The sequence below is a fragment of the Diadema antillarum genome, unplaced genomic scaffold, assembly GCF_040938485.1.
Source record: "Diadema antillarum isolate AM-2024a unplaced genomic scaffold, OU_Dant_1.0 scf00000043, whole genome shotgun sequence".
NCBI lineage: Eukaryota > Metazoa > Echinodermata > Echinoidea > Diadematoida > Diadematidae > Diadema > Diadema antillarum.
In genome coordinates, this window is record NW_027270932.1 from 2,205,933 (window position 1) to 2,223,532 (window position 17,600).

Here is a 17,600-nt window from a genome sequence, read left to right on the forward strand (position 1 = left end):
TGTCAGCGTTGACGAGCTTCATCGCTGACGATTTGGTTAGCGATGACGTTACGTCAGCGATAACCAAACTGACGTGAAAAACCGTTTCACGAAGCCTCTGACAAATCGTCAGTGTATATTTATTTTTCAATCGAGTTGGACGAGGCTTCTGACGAATTAGGCCACGCCCACCATATCGAGGCGCCAGAAAAATGATTGAAAAAAAATATCTTTCACACTCTCGCGTATCTCGTCCCGTCACCGGTGATTACTTCCATCCTTACTCAAGTATCTGCAGACGACCATAACATTTAAAGAATGAGTGAGCTGGATGAGTTATCTGTAAGTATATCTTCTAAAACTGAATTATCATTGGCTTGCCTGGAGATGTAGTAGTTTGAAATGAAATCCATTGATAGATCCTAGAAGACTAGATTCGTAGATGGCGTCGTTAGATTTCTATCTTAAGACTTTAGTCCCACTCATTCATAAAGACGTTTTGTAGTTGCGTATTTATCATAATCGTAAATTCAGCCAAACCGTGTGGTGTTCATCGGTAAATTTAGGTAAGCTGCGTGCTAAGGAAGCACCTTCCACAGCACACTAATTACTCGTCTGCTCGTTAGTGATGCTGTGCCGTGAATGCGGCCCCACACACCAAACGGCGTTTACGCGAGATTGATAATTGATACAGCGGTTAGGCCTATTTCCAAAGCATAGCATCTGTCGATCGTCCTCCCTTCCTCCCTTTTTTGCTTTTTGGTCTTCAACTTTTTGATATTCTCGGAAGGACTCCCTAGCCTCTAGCATCAGTTACTAGGCTTATAATTGCTAACATTTGTTGTCCCGGACGTGGATGTCCCTCGACTAATTTAAGTGCCAATTCAAACATATAAGATTAGAAATACAACCCTGGCTATATTAATAGCTAGTAGGCCTACCTACATACTAGTACATTGCTACATTTAACATTAATATTAGTACCCTAAACCCTAACTACACACAGCCCAGTCGCTGTACATAGCTTTCGCACAGCGTACTGCGTACAGTAGTACTAGCTAGGTAGGTAAACCCTAACCCTATTAAACCCTCGCAATACGACATAGTATACGTAACGTTAGGACCTACCCTTGCCTGCTTGTTAACGCATGGGTGCAGGCGCACTGCGGTGGAGCCCATTTTACGATTTTGCGTAGGTAAGGTGTAAATTGTAATTATTGATAAACAAACCACGTATTGACAAAATCTGTGTCTTAAAAGACCCTTGGGCCTTGCACAAAGCCGTCTCTTTTTCCCCGATGCAAATTGTATTGTACATGTAATTTGTATTAAGAACCAAACATGCATTTTCAATGCAAAGCGGGGGAGCAACCATGGCTTCCATGCCATGCAGCACTTCACACACAAATGAATGGCAAATCATAACTGCATTGACTTTCTCTGTTGTTGAAATGAAATCATTACTGTTTCATTGAAATGTTGTATTTGTGAATGATAAAGTATTCGCATTTTCTACTAAGGGTAGTTATTTTGTTTATTTTTTGTTGACTTTCATTCGTTTTCCATTGCCTATGCGCAGTGTCCTGCACGTTATGTACTCGTACGGTAATCGGATGTCTGCCTACATAGACGTACTACTCAGTAGATACTAGTACTACTAAAGTTTAAAGTCGTGCCTAATTTCAAAAGCTGGTTAATACAGGGTGTCCAACCCAAAACGAAAATGAATGCTTTGTCAAAACCAAATGCATGAAATTATAGAGAATTTTCATACGAGTCGAACGACACAAGAAATAAAATTGTCTAATTTGGTTGATTACTTTTCTTTTTAATCTAGACTATCTAGTTACTAGCATGCAGCACTCCTACACTTTTTTCTGTACCGGTAATGGAGGAATTTTTCTTGACAACATCCCAAATTTGGCTCAAAATGTTTCTGTTTTGAAATGTGCTTCTGCCAATTGCAAATTACAGTTAAATGAGTCTAAAATTTACAGAATACCTGGTTAAATGGGTAGTTAGAATCAAAACTTATTATGAAATGCATGTGCTTGTTGAGAAAAACAAAACTGTTTGCACCTGTATGCAGTTCAACACTGACAACACAGTGTCTTACACACATGCACTATTCAAGATGTCCCTCAATTTTCCAACAGTTAGTGTATGTGGTCCTTTCTAAGACCACATATGTAGTAGGTGTGATGAGCATGGCTAGATTTTAGAGAGATGTTTTTGTTGATCATGACATTAATTTTTTTATTAAAATTGATTTATCTTATCAAAGGCTAAGGCCTTCCAAAAGTACATGTATGCAAAGAGACTACCCAACAATTTCAGGTCAACTTTCAACAAAATTCCTATAAGCATCGTGCATTGCAATGTGTGGAATTGATCTTTGTTAGTCTTCAAAGGCAGTGGCTTTTGTTCGATGCTGCCATTTGGAAAATTTGAATAACAAATTAATGGTCGAACCGTCTTTTCAAAAATATTTGTAGAGTGTAGTATTCAAACCTGCTACGTATGTTTTCATTTACAGTAAGCTATACTGATCACAGACATACAACACATGTTAAATTGTATGACCCAGATTGCATCTTGACAGCTGAAACAGTCACCTAAATTTCTCCCTATGATAAACTATTTTTTTTAGTCAAAATTAGTATTTGAATGATAAAAGTACTAAATTTCTGTTTGGTAAATGTCTTGTGACATTGTACCCAAAAATGTGAAATTAAAGAATCAAAATATGTTTACATTATTTACGAATTTAACAAATTTGTTCCCCTGGTAATACACTATCTACATGTAGAATTTCTCAGCATTGATACAGCATTGTAGGTATGGACGCTCATTAACACCTCAATGAAATTAACTGCTTTTTTTTAAGATCTAGTACAAAATTCATAAAAAACTAGAAAAGCACTCTGAGAGCGCAGACTTCCGCCAAGCATCAGGCCATTTCCACCTGCACTGATCTTGTTTGCGATCATCAGTGATTTCCACCCATACGTACTGCATTGTGTGCTGAAAGCCGCCTGATTTCCCAATATACATGTAGAAGCCTTTGTTACGTCATAACCCCTCAGCTGCACAGTGCGCCTCGCCCTAGCAGAAAATAGAGGACGCACTTTAGTGCGCGCGGACAAACAAACCAACGGTAACGAAAACATAACCTCCCACCTTGGCGGAGGTAATAAATCTGCTGAATCTTATTTAGTGTCAGCTACATCTAGGTGAAATCATGCTAAGTTATATCAATATATAGTTTACTAGATAAAAAATGTATTGAAAACCAGCACTATTAGTATTGTCTTTGACAGCTGTCTCTTGATAACTGAGTTGTTTATTACTGTGCCTGTAAAATTGTAGTTCAATTTTTACACTAAAAGATGTTAATTCAGCCTTTTGCTTTATTCAGATGATGTAGAAACAAGTTTATCGTATTTATTTCATTTTGTTTTGACGCAGGAAACTGATAAAGTACATGGACGGTATCAGCCTGGAGAAATACAACTCCTGTGCAAATATGTCAGGGAAAACTACCAACAGTTACACCCAAAGACTGACAAGCCGAATGTAAGTAATTTACGTAAACATACATCTTGAAGTCAATCAAAAGCGTACTGTAGTCTACAAGTTATCAAAGAAATTGTAGAAATGAGAGACCAAAAGAAATTATGATTTTAAATGGATGTAAGCAGTAGGGACGCTGGCTCGCAATGTGATTCTCTGCAAAATAATAACTTAGCCTAAAAAACGTAGACGAATTGTATCCTCGTAAAATGATATTGTCCATGTTTACGATAACTTTTAAAAATAAACAAACCCTTCATAACAGCATTCTCGATGCATTTTTGGGCTCGAGAGTCATAAGGGAGAGGGGGAATGGGGACACCCATATAAAGAAGCGCTCCAGCGTCACCTCCGTTGTGATTAGCTGCACATCACACCACAGTGCTGAGTGATACTCTATCCAGAGTTTTTCAGCATATTCATCCAGATTCAGATCCAGATGTACATAACACACAGATTGGATAAGAAAAAGGTATTTTTATTTGACTGCGCGCAGAGCACACCCTAAAATTGACATATTACGATTCTTTTAGCAATGTTTTTTTGTTGTGTTAAATTTGATGTATTTAAAATTATTTGATAGTTTTCTTTGAATATTTTGGTATTATAAATTTGTTTATATATATATTTTGGATGTCCAAAAATATTTAGATTAAAAAATTGAAGGGTGGGGAGGGGGGGGGGGGGGGAAAGATACCTCCCCCAAACAAAAGTTTGATGGGGGGGACATGTCATTGAGTATTTTTCTTTCTAGCGATGATTTTGTTGAACATTATTTTCTTGATTTATTTCATCACAGCTCTGAAACGGAGACCACCCAACAATTGAAGGCGTACAGTGTAAATACTCAATCGTGAGTGCTACACGCCATTAAAACCAAAACAGCACCAACAACTAGTCAACTTTCAACAAAAACCCTTATCAAGCATCGTTCCTTGTGATGCATGGCATTAATCCTTGTTAGTCTCCCAAGGCAGTGGCTTTTGCTCCGATGCTGGCAGTCAGGAAATTGAAATAAGAAATTAACGCTCAGACTGTTTTTACAAAAATATCTGTGGATTGAAAACCACTCAACCAAATTTGACAATCTTGGTGTCACTCTTCTCCTTGATAATTCCCCTATAACTTAATGTCATTCATTTTGGAATCAGAGTAATGCAAATATGCCCAAATTATCGAAAAACTTGGGCTCTGGGCCATGCTGTATACACACACATATATTGTCGGAGGGGGGGGGGGGGGAGGCCTCGTATCTGCAATTTTGGTGAAAATGACTTTTTTAAAAATAATGTCAAATAATGGGATAAGTGATGTCAAGTCCAAATCCCAGGTGTCCAACTTAAAAAATGAAGCCACCACAGTATGGTACAGTAAAGGCTTTCCCATTCGCTATAGTGCTTTGGCCGCCATATTTTTTTGGCTCTCCTGAACATTTGACATTTTGCAGAATACAAGGTCTTCTCGCCCCAGCGGCGATATGTGTGTGTGTATATGTGTGAATGTAATATTGTTTATTATATTATGAATACTTACAATAATTGTTACTGTTCTAATTCAGACTAAAGCCAGACTGGCACATGCCTGGAGACAAGCAGCTATCTCCCTAATGAGCCAGGGGTTTCCCCTTTCGAAAAATAAAAAAAAGGAAGATGGCCCACACCTGCGTGATCTATGGCATCAAATGGTTTCTAGGGCCAAAAAGTACAGGGACCAGAGGAGACAGACAGGTGAGAATGATATACATTGTAAGTTGTACTTCTAAAATTGTATGGAATAGTGGATAGGCTTAAGAGAGATCCCACTCCACAAAGAAGGGTGCTAATATGTGACTTTTATCAATTTATCACAAGAATCAAGAATTGTTACATTGTTGATTTTTATAGATAACTGTTATTGGAATTTAGAAAAATTGTGAAAAGATATAAAGCAGCTCATCTCTTCTGTTGATGTGAACAAAACCCTCAATGACAATTTTAATACCTGGAGTAAAACAGTAAGATATTTGAAATTTCAAATAGAAAATTGATTTAATTCAAAGTATATTCATAATACCTTAATAATAGTATGTGTTTCATGTAATTATATCGCTACATCGAGATATATGTATTTTTAAAGTAAATCTTGATTAAAGAACTGTTGTAGGAATTCACAAGTGGAGGCTGATGTACAAATATAACTTATGAAAAATGATTAAAATAAAATGGATAGACAACCATGAAATACTGATTGAAAATACAGTATCTCAATCGTATTGGTTTCTGTAGGCGGAGGACCTCGACCAAAGTTTCATGAAAGACATGAAATGGTACTTGAAACTATTCCCAGCCAATGCCAGACAGGTTTCATTGGTATTGAAGCCGAGGCTGGTGACATTATTGCCTTGGTGAGCATATATATATTTTTTAATGTATGAATTTCCCGTTATTTGCAGATAAATACGATGAAGTTGTATAATGAAATAATTCTTTTAAAAAAATCACCTTTCTTAATTCCTCTTCAAGATAGATTATAGGTATTTAATTTTGTTGATTTTTTCCCGCTTTGATTCTTCTCTAAGAATTTATGATATTACTGTACTCAAATTTTTGAAACATTGAACTTTTTTTCATTTGAGGGTGGGATTTGGTTGTTTATAAATAGTTTCATTTATGTGCTATTCAATATAACAAGGGATAATTTCACTTTCTTAAATTGATTAAAAAATGAATAACAAGAAATTTCCCTCGAAATGATGAACTTATGATTACACGTAGAAAATTACATTCGAAAGTTCCCATTTCTACTTTTACATATTTATTGAACATTTTTAAGTAAATTTTTAAATGAGGAAGTTGAAGTTGTTCTTCAAATTTCTATTATTTTTCTTGTAAAAAAATTGTTGCTTTTAAAAATGTTGCATTAATCAATAAATGAAATAAAATGAAATGGAAGTACAACTGGCGAAGCACCGCATGGCTGCTACTTCATGGACTTGCTAGTGACTTGGTTCTGAGTCATGAGTCATATTTTCAGAGCCTGAGTCAGAGTCAAATTTAAAAAAAAAAATGGATTCCAGTCAGAGTCACAAAAAACTGGACTCGAGTTGAAGTCCTTACTCAAGTCACACAGCACTGTTCATTATTTCTCCTCTGATTTAGATCCTCTGTAAATTGTTCTGCAAAGGAATTCCTTCCTATTATATTTTGGTTAATTACATTCATGACCTTAGTTCCTCTGTAAAAGAAGATTAATTTCTGTGTATGAATGAGATCAATTAAATATGTAACAATTTACTAAATATGAATTGCAATTACAGTTGGGTGGAATCGATGGAACACAGGAGCTGCCTACACAACAAGACCGACATTACAGGCATGAACAACAGGAACAGCAACATGGATATCAACCACAGCATCAACCACAGCAGCAACACCTGCCACAACAGCCTCAACCACAGCCTCAACCACAGCAGGACCAACAACCACAGCAGCCTCAACCACAGCATCAACCACAGCAGGACCACCAACAACAGCAGCCTCAACCAGAGCATCAACCACAGCAGGACCACCAACTACAGCAGCAGCATCAACCACAGCATCAAGCACAGCAGCACTACCAACCACAGCAGCTTCACCAACCACAGCAGCAGCATCACCAGCCACAGCAGCAGCATCATAGGCATGTCAGTCCTAACAAGGGAAGAAAAAGGCAAGGAGAATCACAGGCGCAATTGGATCTTATCGAGATTGAGAGAGAAAAGCTGGAAATTAAGAGGCAGAAGCTTGAGGTGGAAAGAGAACAGTTGGAGGTGGAAAGAGAACAGTTGAAGGTCATGAAGGAGATGCTTGCAGAAATGCAAAACGGATTAATCTTCAAAAGTGAATTGTAGTTTTCTTTCATAAATACTTTGATACTTGAATTGGTTCTTCCAAAAATGGCTATATTCCTACAATAGCAGTGCATTATTTGAAATAATACCATCCAAACAGTTTCACTTTATATGAAAATTGCTGTAAAAGGAACTTTTGAATTCAACTATTTAGAGATGATTTTATTATTTATCACATTTACATCAGTGATGTTATCAAGAAATTTCAAGAAACTGTATGTTTCACATGTGAGGGACTGTTTCTATAAGAATAATACAAATGTAAAACAAAGAGGAACAAAGAAGTAGACAGTTGTCATGATCTGATTGTACATTAACAATGAGGACTTTCACAATCGAGGATCACAGTCATATATGTTCACTTCCATTAATGTGTAACACTAACACCTATTAACAAAAGTGGTTTCATGAAGAAGATAATGCTTAATATGTACAGACTACCCGTTAAAATATGGCTATTCTACATTCATGTTATATTCTGTCTTCTTCAAATCGTTTGGAGCACCCTGTTTTCTGTTTGTATATGATACAGAGAAAGCAAAAAAAAAAAAAAAAGTTCTAAGAATTGTAAATATATTAACTGACTCATTTTGACCAGTCTTCTTTAAATGTTCTGGAACAGTTTTGTCACTGTCAGTCATATTACAGAAGTAACCCCTTGTTAAATTCAATGAAACATTGAAGTTACCAAAGCCCTGCTATAATGTGTATAGATGCTTTTCTGTTCTTATTTGTAATTATTATGGAAATTTTTACAATCCCAATTTAATAGGATTTCTAAATGAAGCAAGTATGACTCATGTATAAATAGACAAGTCGTGCGCATGCATTCTGAACATGCTGAAGCTTCGTTCTGTGAGTCTGGAAAGCCAAACAGTAACTCAGTACAATAATCAAGCCTACTGCTAATGAATGCATGAAAAAAGGGTTTCTGCACTTTCACGGCTCAAGTATCTACAAATTGATGCAGGTGATAACTAATGTATACAAAAATTAGACTTACATGTATTTAATACATGTATATGATTCTCCATGTTTATACTTCAGAGAATCCAAATCTATACAACCAATTTTTCTGAGGGATACTTTCTTAGATTTCTCATGTGGCTTGACTGACTTGAGTTCACACAGAACAGAGAAATGATCATAAAGTAAAGGATCTGGACACGGTCAGCCCAAAATGATATTGTGTAACTTGCGAGTTCCAACCAAATCTACACTGCCTCCATGTAAAGGAGTAGTGAAATGCACATGCTTAATACACCAGACAAGGCAAGTGCTGTAATGTAAACATAAACGTACACTAGAAATTGTGCCATCAAACTTGATATTGGGCCTTAAACATTTATTGACCCCTGCCTGTGACCTTTGACCTTGTGTAGACCATAACCTCCCAAAGGGACACTGTCCATCCAAGTGTGGTCACAAACGGACCTATAGATCAAAAGTTATGAGCAATAATAGAAATGTGCCACAGAAACTTAACATTGACCCCTGATTTTGACCTTTGACCTTAAGGTGACCTCCCCTAAATTTCGTAAAATGTGAAACATTGCAAAACCACTCTTCCCTCCAAGTTTGATTCAAATTGTAGCGCAGAGTACAGAGTTCAAATTTTTGTAGTGTTACGGACGGACGACTAACGAACGGATGACAGAGTTGATCCCTTTATAGTCTCCCATCATCTCCAGTGGGTTCAAAACAAAAGACTCCAAGAGATCTGAAAATGGCCTAGATTCAATATTGTCAATGTGAACATGAATATTGAAATCAGTGTTAAATATAGCAGGTATGTTGCATTATGAAGTCTTGTATGAACTCATGACATTATTTTCATCCATTTCAAACTGTTGCTTCCAAAGAACTAAAGATGTGTTAAGCAGATAACTTCTAAATGGCATTAATAATCATAATGTGAAGTATATACTGGGTGGCCCAGAATTAATGTTACATAAATACACCTTAATAACAAAGGAATGAATGACTGAATGAAATTATTGTTTGAAGCATTTGATTAAAGAGCACTTCGAGTTTTGTTTGTAACCAAAAACATCCATTTTCACAAAGGCATATTGATTTCATGACCACTTAACTAAAAATTAGGGATTAAAGACGTTACTCATTTGGTTTGACAAATCATTCTTGACTGAGAAATAGCAGTTCATTCAAATTAGAGTTGCCTGTAATAACCTTAATAAAATGAAGACAGAGACTTACACCACTTAATGCACTTTTTTCGTCACATACTTAATGGGTTTACAAACAGTGATAGGCAGTCTTTGTGTTCGTTTTCTGTAAGCCAGCATGATCATTTATGTTGAGATTTAAAGTAATGAATTGCTATTGCTCAATCAAGAATGAATTCGCAGGCTAAATAAGTAAATTTGTTAAATCCCTAGTTGTTAGTAATCTTGTCATGTAATCAAAATGCCTTTGTGAAAATGGATGTTTTTGATGGCAAATGAAACTTGAATTGTTCTTCTATCAAATGCTAAAAATTCAATAACATGTATTTTATTCAGTCCTTCATTTCACAGCAGCGTGTAATCTAGGCAAAATAGTCATTAATCAAGTCGTCTCTGACTTGTCGTCCTGACACGGCGTCAGCCCCTTCCTCATGCTCCTCGGCCTCTTCCTGAAACAGAGCTTGTGGCACTTCGACTTCAGGTTGGTTGAGTCGCTTGCTTATGTTGTGCAGACAGGCGCATGCTGTAATCACATCACTGGCCCGCTCTGGCAACATGTGAAGGCCTGACCCTAGGAGACAGCGAAACTTACACTTTAACTGTCCATTCACCTGTTCGATGACAACCCGGGTGCAGCTGTGTGCTCTGTAAAGAGTGGAAGTTATTACATCAAGAAGTAAAGCTTTGTCTTTGTGTAAAATTGTATTTCTTAAAAACAGAAGACTTGCACTTTTTAATTAACTCTTTATTTGTCATGGTGGAAACCCCCTGTGCGCCACATTATTTTGAGACATGAAGTTAGTCATGCTTTGAGAAAGATTTCTGTATTTCCAACCTTTATAACTTCTACGAATTTCTGGTAAGCTGGACATAATATTGAGCAAAGTTGAAGAGGAATGCCAAGCTTAGCTTTGATATAAATTGTATGACAAATCTATTTCTATTTATTGTTTTTATGACCAGAGTGTAAAAGCATGGCTTTTGCACATAAAACTGTGAGAGAAACTAAGAATTTACATGCAAATTTAGTCGGGAACAACACTTGATAGTCAATCACCACATAGAATGCAAACTGTATGTAAAAGGAACAAAAGCTCGAGAAAAGCTTTCATTGTACCATTGGATTAGGCGGTTTTTAGATTGGTTCAAGCGAAATAGTGCGTTTGAACAGAATATGCGAAGTTGGCACGCCGTCCAACTGGTGGGACGTGCGATCATGGCACGTAAAGAGTTAATTCAGTGAAAGAGATTAGTACGTACTGGTTGTATCTTCTTTCAGCTTGTGTGGCAGGCAGGAGTTTCGGGGTCATTAGCCAAGGCTTGAGTCCATATCCCGAGTCCCCAAGCATCAGTCCATTCAGAAGTCCAGCCTCAAAGCCACGGCCAACTGCACTGGTCTATCAAAAAAGGAGGATATTTTTATTGTGTTTCATTATCTCTAATTATACCCCATTATATTCATATGATTAAAGATATTCTTTATTGAAATTTTTGTAGTACATGTATTATCATAAAATACGAGCAATTGTTAATGGAGGATATTCAAGATTCGCATTATTCTCATGCTTTTTTTGCAAATCAAGCTTGTTTTTATGCCTCCGCCCTGAAATGTCGCCGGAGGCATTATGTTCTCGGGTTGTCTGTCCGTTCATCCGTCTGTTTGTCCGTCCTTCTGTCCGTAATTCTATTTTTTGGGCAGCATATCTAAAAAACTTTTAGAGGTATCCTAATGAAACTTGGCATGTATATGTATGAGTGGGCGTAGTTGTGCCTATCAACTTTTTGGTGCACATGCGACAGGTCAAAGGTCAAAAGGTCAAGGTCAAATGCTCAAAATTTCACTATTTCCCCTATATCTATGCAATGTCTGGATGTATTTTCTTGAAACTTGGTGTATACATGAACTATCAAATAAAGATTCCCCAGAGAGAGCTTTTGGGTCATGAGATTAAAGATCAATGGTCAAAGGTCAAGTGAAAATGTTAAAATTTCACTTTTTTCTCCATGATCTCACAAATATTTCAAGGTATCTCCATGGAACCTATGCATGTTCTGACTGGCAGTGATCATGTAGGGGAATTAGGGGTCGTGGGTGGAAGATCAGGGGGTGAAAGGTCAAGATGAACTCATCCAAATGTCATTATTTCTTTCTTATCTATGCAATTCTTGCAGGATTTTTTCTTGAAACTTAGTGTATGCATATATTACCCAATACAGATTCTCTTCAAGTTTCCTGCCTAATGGTCAAAGGTCAAAATGTCAAATATCAATTTAAAGTGTTAAATTTCAATTTTTCATTAAAGTTGTAAAAGGATCAAAAGTTGGGTACAGAAATCCTCAAATCCCCAAATACCTGCACTCTTAGACAGTATAGACATTCATCTAAATAAACCATGTTCAAGGATTGTGAACACTCAATGCATTTGTGACAAACCTGTCATTTTGATATTTTGCCAGTCATATGACACACATTGTCAAGACATTGTGCTATAGTCCTACATGTATTCGGAGAACCATGCATTATAGAGGAGGCATACCAGTCGCCATAGGGACATTTCTAGTTTGTTATATTTCTGATTGTATGAATTCCTTAGAAAGAATGGATAAACCCTATAAAGGCTCAGAAAAATAAGGAATTTGATGACAATTTCCCTTTAACATTTTCTAAAATGAGAACCAATATAGAATTTAAGTGTTGTGCATACATTCAATTATCAATTCTTGTGCAATGTCCAGACTTTAGTTCTGTTGATGGATTAAGTTTCAAAAATATAAGGATAATAATTCAAGGAAAGAAATTTTAGTGTGCATTTCTTACTCTTAGAATTCGACTATCGTGAGTGCTTCCGGGCCATCTTGCTGACACGCTTGTTATTTGGTATTTAGCATTGCACGTAAGCTGCACGTTAATGCTGTAAAACCCCTTGCGGTTTACGTAGAGATGTTCTACATCACCAAGAGCCACACCGTTGATCTGGACATGGGTTCCATCAATGGCTGCCACAACCTTGGGGAATTGGGCCAAACGGAAGAAATCAAGCTGTGTCTGTTGAACATCTTGGGGAGAATGAGGGAATTTGATGAACTGTGGAAAAAGAAAATATAATTATTGAATTGATTAAAGTTTTTATATACATTTCCATAGTAATGCTCAAGGCCAGTAATTAGTGTGAAGGGAAGGATCAGTAGTTGCTCAATTTGAAAAAAAAAGATTCAATATCACAGTTTATATTTCCACTGATGTTATGATCATTGATTTTAGAAATGTTGGGCCACTTTATTTTGTCGACAAGTTATGATAAAGGTGAAAAACAATGTTTTACATCTTCAATTGTTTCTTCCACTGTGAGATATTTAATGAAAACGTAAGTGACGGTTCAGCAATGTTTTTGTTCATTTGGCAACATGCTAGTCTATATGATTTCTCTGTCTTTTTTTTTTATTTCCTCACTTAAATCTCACTTAAGTACTTTAATTTCTACAGTGCCCTCTAAACAACTACTGAGCCTCCCCTTCAAAGCTATTTACATGAATTCATCTGTACTTGCTTTTCATGTGTTTAAAACAATGTGAATCCATAAGTACCAAGTGGAATATGACATTAACTATTGATTGACCAAAAGTGTAATTGCCATGTATATGATAATGCATGAAATGTACAAATGTTTGGTACTAAGAAATCAAAGAATCGAATAGAGTAGATACATATTAAAGCTTCTCAACATTAAATCATCAGAGTATGTTCCATGAATGGATAGAATGTCAGAGACGAATTGATATTTATAAGTGCAGGAAATGACCGTTAACGCAGAGCTGTGATTGGCTGTCAAGATAAGCAAAAAGTTCCCAGCAGCATGCTTATAACAGCATACTAAATTCGTAGACCCTATTCTGTGCCGCTTGCATCGTTTTTGTAATCAACAGCTTGGAAAGTATTCAATTCAATCCATTGAGTTAAATGTACATATGTTATAGCATAATTCAGATTAAAGATTTTGCAATTCAGATATTTTTCATCCGAAACTAATATATGCATATGTATATATATGTTTACGTATAATTTATAAAAGTCTATTGACAACTGAAATTTCTATACTACAATGTTATTTATTTCTTGATGAAAATGTTTGCGTTGACTGCAGAATTTCAGTTTTTATTGATGTTTACAGTATGTGGTATTTTAAGCAATAAATTTCAAATCTTAACATGATACTATGCTATTGCAGTTATTTTGTATTTGTCTTGATTTAAAGCAGAAAGACAGTTTTGGGGTATGTGAAAACATTTTAAAAGCTTTTTTGGCATAAATTACAGTATTTGATCATGATTATGTAGAAAACTCATCCAGTACTAAGAGTTTTCTCCAAACTGACCTCTTGTATCTTTTATAAAGCTAATATATTTTAATTACTTTTCACTTTGTTCGAGGGCCTCCGAACAAATCTGTACACTGTGTCAGCTATACTTCACAAGGGGTAGTTAATGATTACTCATCTTCAGTTCAAAGCTTGGAAATTGTTCAGAAATATTTTGGATAGTGTTTTATGAAATATAGAAGAATTCTTTTATTTTAGAAAAAGAAATACGTCTTCACAAAACTATCTTTGTGATTTAAGTTGGCCATAATTGTTATTACTAGGCCTATTCTTTTTTATTATTTTAATTTTTTTTTTTGGTAAAACATTGCGGGAGGGTTTTTGAAATTAGTTTCGCATGTGTATTGTGTGTGTGAGTGTGTGTGTGTGTGTGTGTGTGTGTTGTTAGTGTGTGTGTGCACGAGGCTGCGTGTATGTGCTGGTGCATTTATACTTACCACATACTAGTAATTTCTGACAAAATTAAGACCCACAATCTTTTGAACAATTTATTTCTTTGATTTCTTTGTGATTAGAATGCTTTAGTTTATATTTTCTTACAAATCTGTCTTATAGGTCCACTATTCATTTATGATTACACTAATAATTACCCTATTGATTTTCTAGTATTAAAAGCAATATGATTGTAATAATCATAACAGTAATAACAATAATTATTGTTGATGTTTTCAATACTTTTTAATGCCATCTAGTTATTTTTTTTTTTGGGGGGGGGTGAGGGGGTGGTAAATTAATTAAGGAGGTGTCAGTGCCACCGTTCATAAGTAAAAAGAAGGGCTAGTTCACAAAAGTTGTGTTTGCTCGGGCATCAATCACATAGCTTTTTTTATTTTTCTTGACCTTTAATCGCAAATATCTCCATTTGGCAAATACGGACTTATCGTTTTTTTTTTGCAAACAAACTCTTCAAATATTGAAATAAACTCACAATATTTATTATTCAACATCATACAAATACCCCTTGAGGATGTACAAGGCTGTGTGTTTGTTTTTGAGAGAGAATGGTGACTATTATTTTCATCAGTTTTCATTTAATATTATTTTTTTTTTATCGCTAAGGAATGAACTGTGAAAAGTGGTATTCTCAAATTACCAGAGAGTCATCATCATGGATTCTGCCTTCTTTACTTTTTCTTTTATAATTTTTCCAAATGCCGGCTTGTGTCGCCAGTGATAATAACAAATGTGGGATTCATTTCTTCCCCCTACTTCTTCTTTTTTTTTTGTTGGTATGAATTAATAGGTGATTATTCAACTTGTACCTTTTATTGTACTTGATACACTGCATTCCTTTTCTGTGCTGGTCTAGGCTGGCGGTTGGTGTGGACACTGAAAAGAGAGACAAGCAAATATGTATTTCAACACGAATGTTAATATCATCTAAAGTGGACAATTGGGTCTGAAATTTGAACTTTCCATAGTATTTAAAACTACCTAACTTAATTAAGAATAGATATTTGAATTCCATGAGCTTTTGCCCTCAACATTTTTACGAGGAGGGGTGGAACGTATAACATGTATAGGATCTACCATGGCTACAATGCATTGTTTTGTATCGAAATGAAAACAAAAATAAATGTTTTAAAGAATATGTACAGCTGACTAAAATTGCACAAAGAATACAACAAATAAATAAATCAGGCCTCCATAGTTAGCAGGTACAGAGTACCATTATGACTTTATTTTTTAGGCTAATTTTAAGTGGGTAAATTCATGTATGTATGAAAACACCACAATCACATTCTTCATCCTTTCAAGAAATAACAAACAAGATCTAAGACTACTTGTGTTTAAGCAAAGATGTAGACCTAACATTATTTGTTGTCCTTACTTTTCTTGCCAAAGTAATGATGTTAATGTCATTATTAGAACATATGTGACCCGCTACAACAAAATGGTCCTAAAGTCACGCACGGTCGAAGCCGTGAAAATCGAGTTTGAAGTCAGAGCATCAAAATTGGTCAAAACTTACGATTTTCTGAATTTGACATATTATTATTAGAGTCTGAGATGTCTTCTATCATCTGTCGAAATTTTGAAGCACAATGATGAAAGGAAAGACCCAAAAATAGTGTTTTTCTGGGCTATGTTTTTTTTTGGGGGGCGTTTCAACGAAGCAGAAACTGGTTCGAACATTTGGAGTGAGCGCCACACATAGGCTCCGCCCCTAACAACGACCAGAGTGATCTCATTGGTCAGTTCGCTGCTTGCCGCTAACCGAAGCGTGAAGCTCGCACACTGCCCAGTCGACTGGTGCGTGCTGGCGGGGTGAGCTATGTAGGCCATGGGGTGAGCTGGTTTTTTCGCTTGTTTCGTTCCGACAACTGCGGCACTAAAATTTCTCCACAGCTACGTGTAAACAAATAACCAAAAAGGCTACAGGAAAAAGTTCGACACAAACCCTCCTGCAGTATTTTGGTAATTTAGGGGGAAACAGTGAACTTTTTTGTCACTGAGGAGCTGAATATGTACACTTTGCCGTGTACGATATTCATTCGCGAACGATCATGTGATGTATGTTATCCAATCCGAATCGAGAATTATTGTTTACGAGTCAAAATGGCCGCCCCCTGTGAGCCTGTCGACGCGTCTACGTCGTCTGCTCAGCCGAAACTTATTATGCGTTATTATGCATGTAACATCGATGAAGTTTGAAAATTTCACGGCTATGACAAACCTAAGATAGACGAAACCTATTTTTTGTGCCAAAGAGTGGATCAAATTGAGTGGGGGAGACCGTGAAATCGCAGACCAGAACGAAGTGATTCAGCTGCTCAGCTCATTTGGACTGACTGCAACCTACGTAGTAGGAGGTTAGTTTACGTGCGTACAGTCGAGTCGTAGCAGTCGACACTGCAGTGCAGTCTCACTCATAATGTTAATGACCATGATGACTACAAGTACAATTGTACAACGTTTAATAGCTATGTTATGAACGTTGCTTGTGTATGTTATAATGGGCGCTAATGCAGTAGCTTAGCCGTTAGCGTGTCTGTTACTTAGATAAATTATCTTGAATTTCACCTTGGCATGGCATAGCGCCGTTAGCTATCGCCTAGATGTAATTTTACATGTTGTTCTATGTACAGCCCAGGTTAGGTTGATGTAGCTGATCGGTGTTATTGTTTTGTAAAAGTCTTGACACACAGGACTGGATTGAAAAAGGTCTAAACTGCATGTAGATTTATATTTTCATAATCATGGCCATGGAGTATTAATATTAAAAATCCATCCTGTTTCTCTCACCCCGAAATTGGCGAATCCTCCCTCAAAACACACATTTAGCATCTCATTAAATTAACTTATTAATATTTGATATAAATAGATCTAAATGACCAACAATGACAATAACATAATTGCAACAATTAAACTCCCTAAAACATATGATTACCATTATGTTGTGCCAAAGTATAAAGCAGTGGGTGGTGGTGATAGTGAAAGGCCAAGGATTACTAGTATTAATGATGATAAGGCAGTTGTATTCATAATTATGATAATTGATATTGCATGTGATCAGGTGCTGAAAGCTGTAGATGTAATTTAAAATCAGTAATTGCACTGCAAGTACAAGTTGAAGTAGTTGATGATGACAATGATCATGAGGTGTTAATGATTACC

General features: G+C 36.2%; 2 protein-coding genes across 2 annotated transcripts in view; one reads left to right on the plus strand and one right to left on the minus strand.

Annotated features, from left to right (window-relative positions):
* On the plus strand, nt 1–13,768 carry LOC139713344 (uncharacterized). The gene is made up of 5 exons (XM_071625090.1): nt 1–321; nt 3,448–3,555; nt 5,111–5,279; nt 5,817–5,935; nt 6,848–13,768. Exons 1-5 carry the CDS (start codon nt 298–300, stop codon nt 7,418–7,420), a joined length of 993 nt encoding a protein of 330 aa, XP_071481191.1. The 5' UTR covers nt 1–297; the 3' UTR covers nt 7,421–13,768.
* Nucleotides 9,964–17,600, minus strand: part of LOC139713501 (putative nuclease HARBI1) — a 25,141-nt gene continuing 17,504 nt past the window's right edge. The window contains exons 2-4 of the mRNA XM_071625230.1: nt 12,425–12,691; nt 10,867–11,003; nt 9,964–10,251 (exon numbers count right to left, since the gene is read on the minus strand). Of these exons, the coding sequence (XP_071481331.1) occupies nt 9,969–10,251; nt 10,867–11,003; nt 12,425–12,691 (687 nt within the window). The 3' untranslated portion in view covers nt 9,964–9,968. The remainder of the gene's footprint in view (nt 10,252–10,866; nt 11,004–12,424; nt 12,692–17,600) is intronic.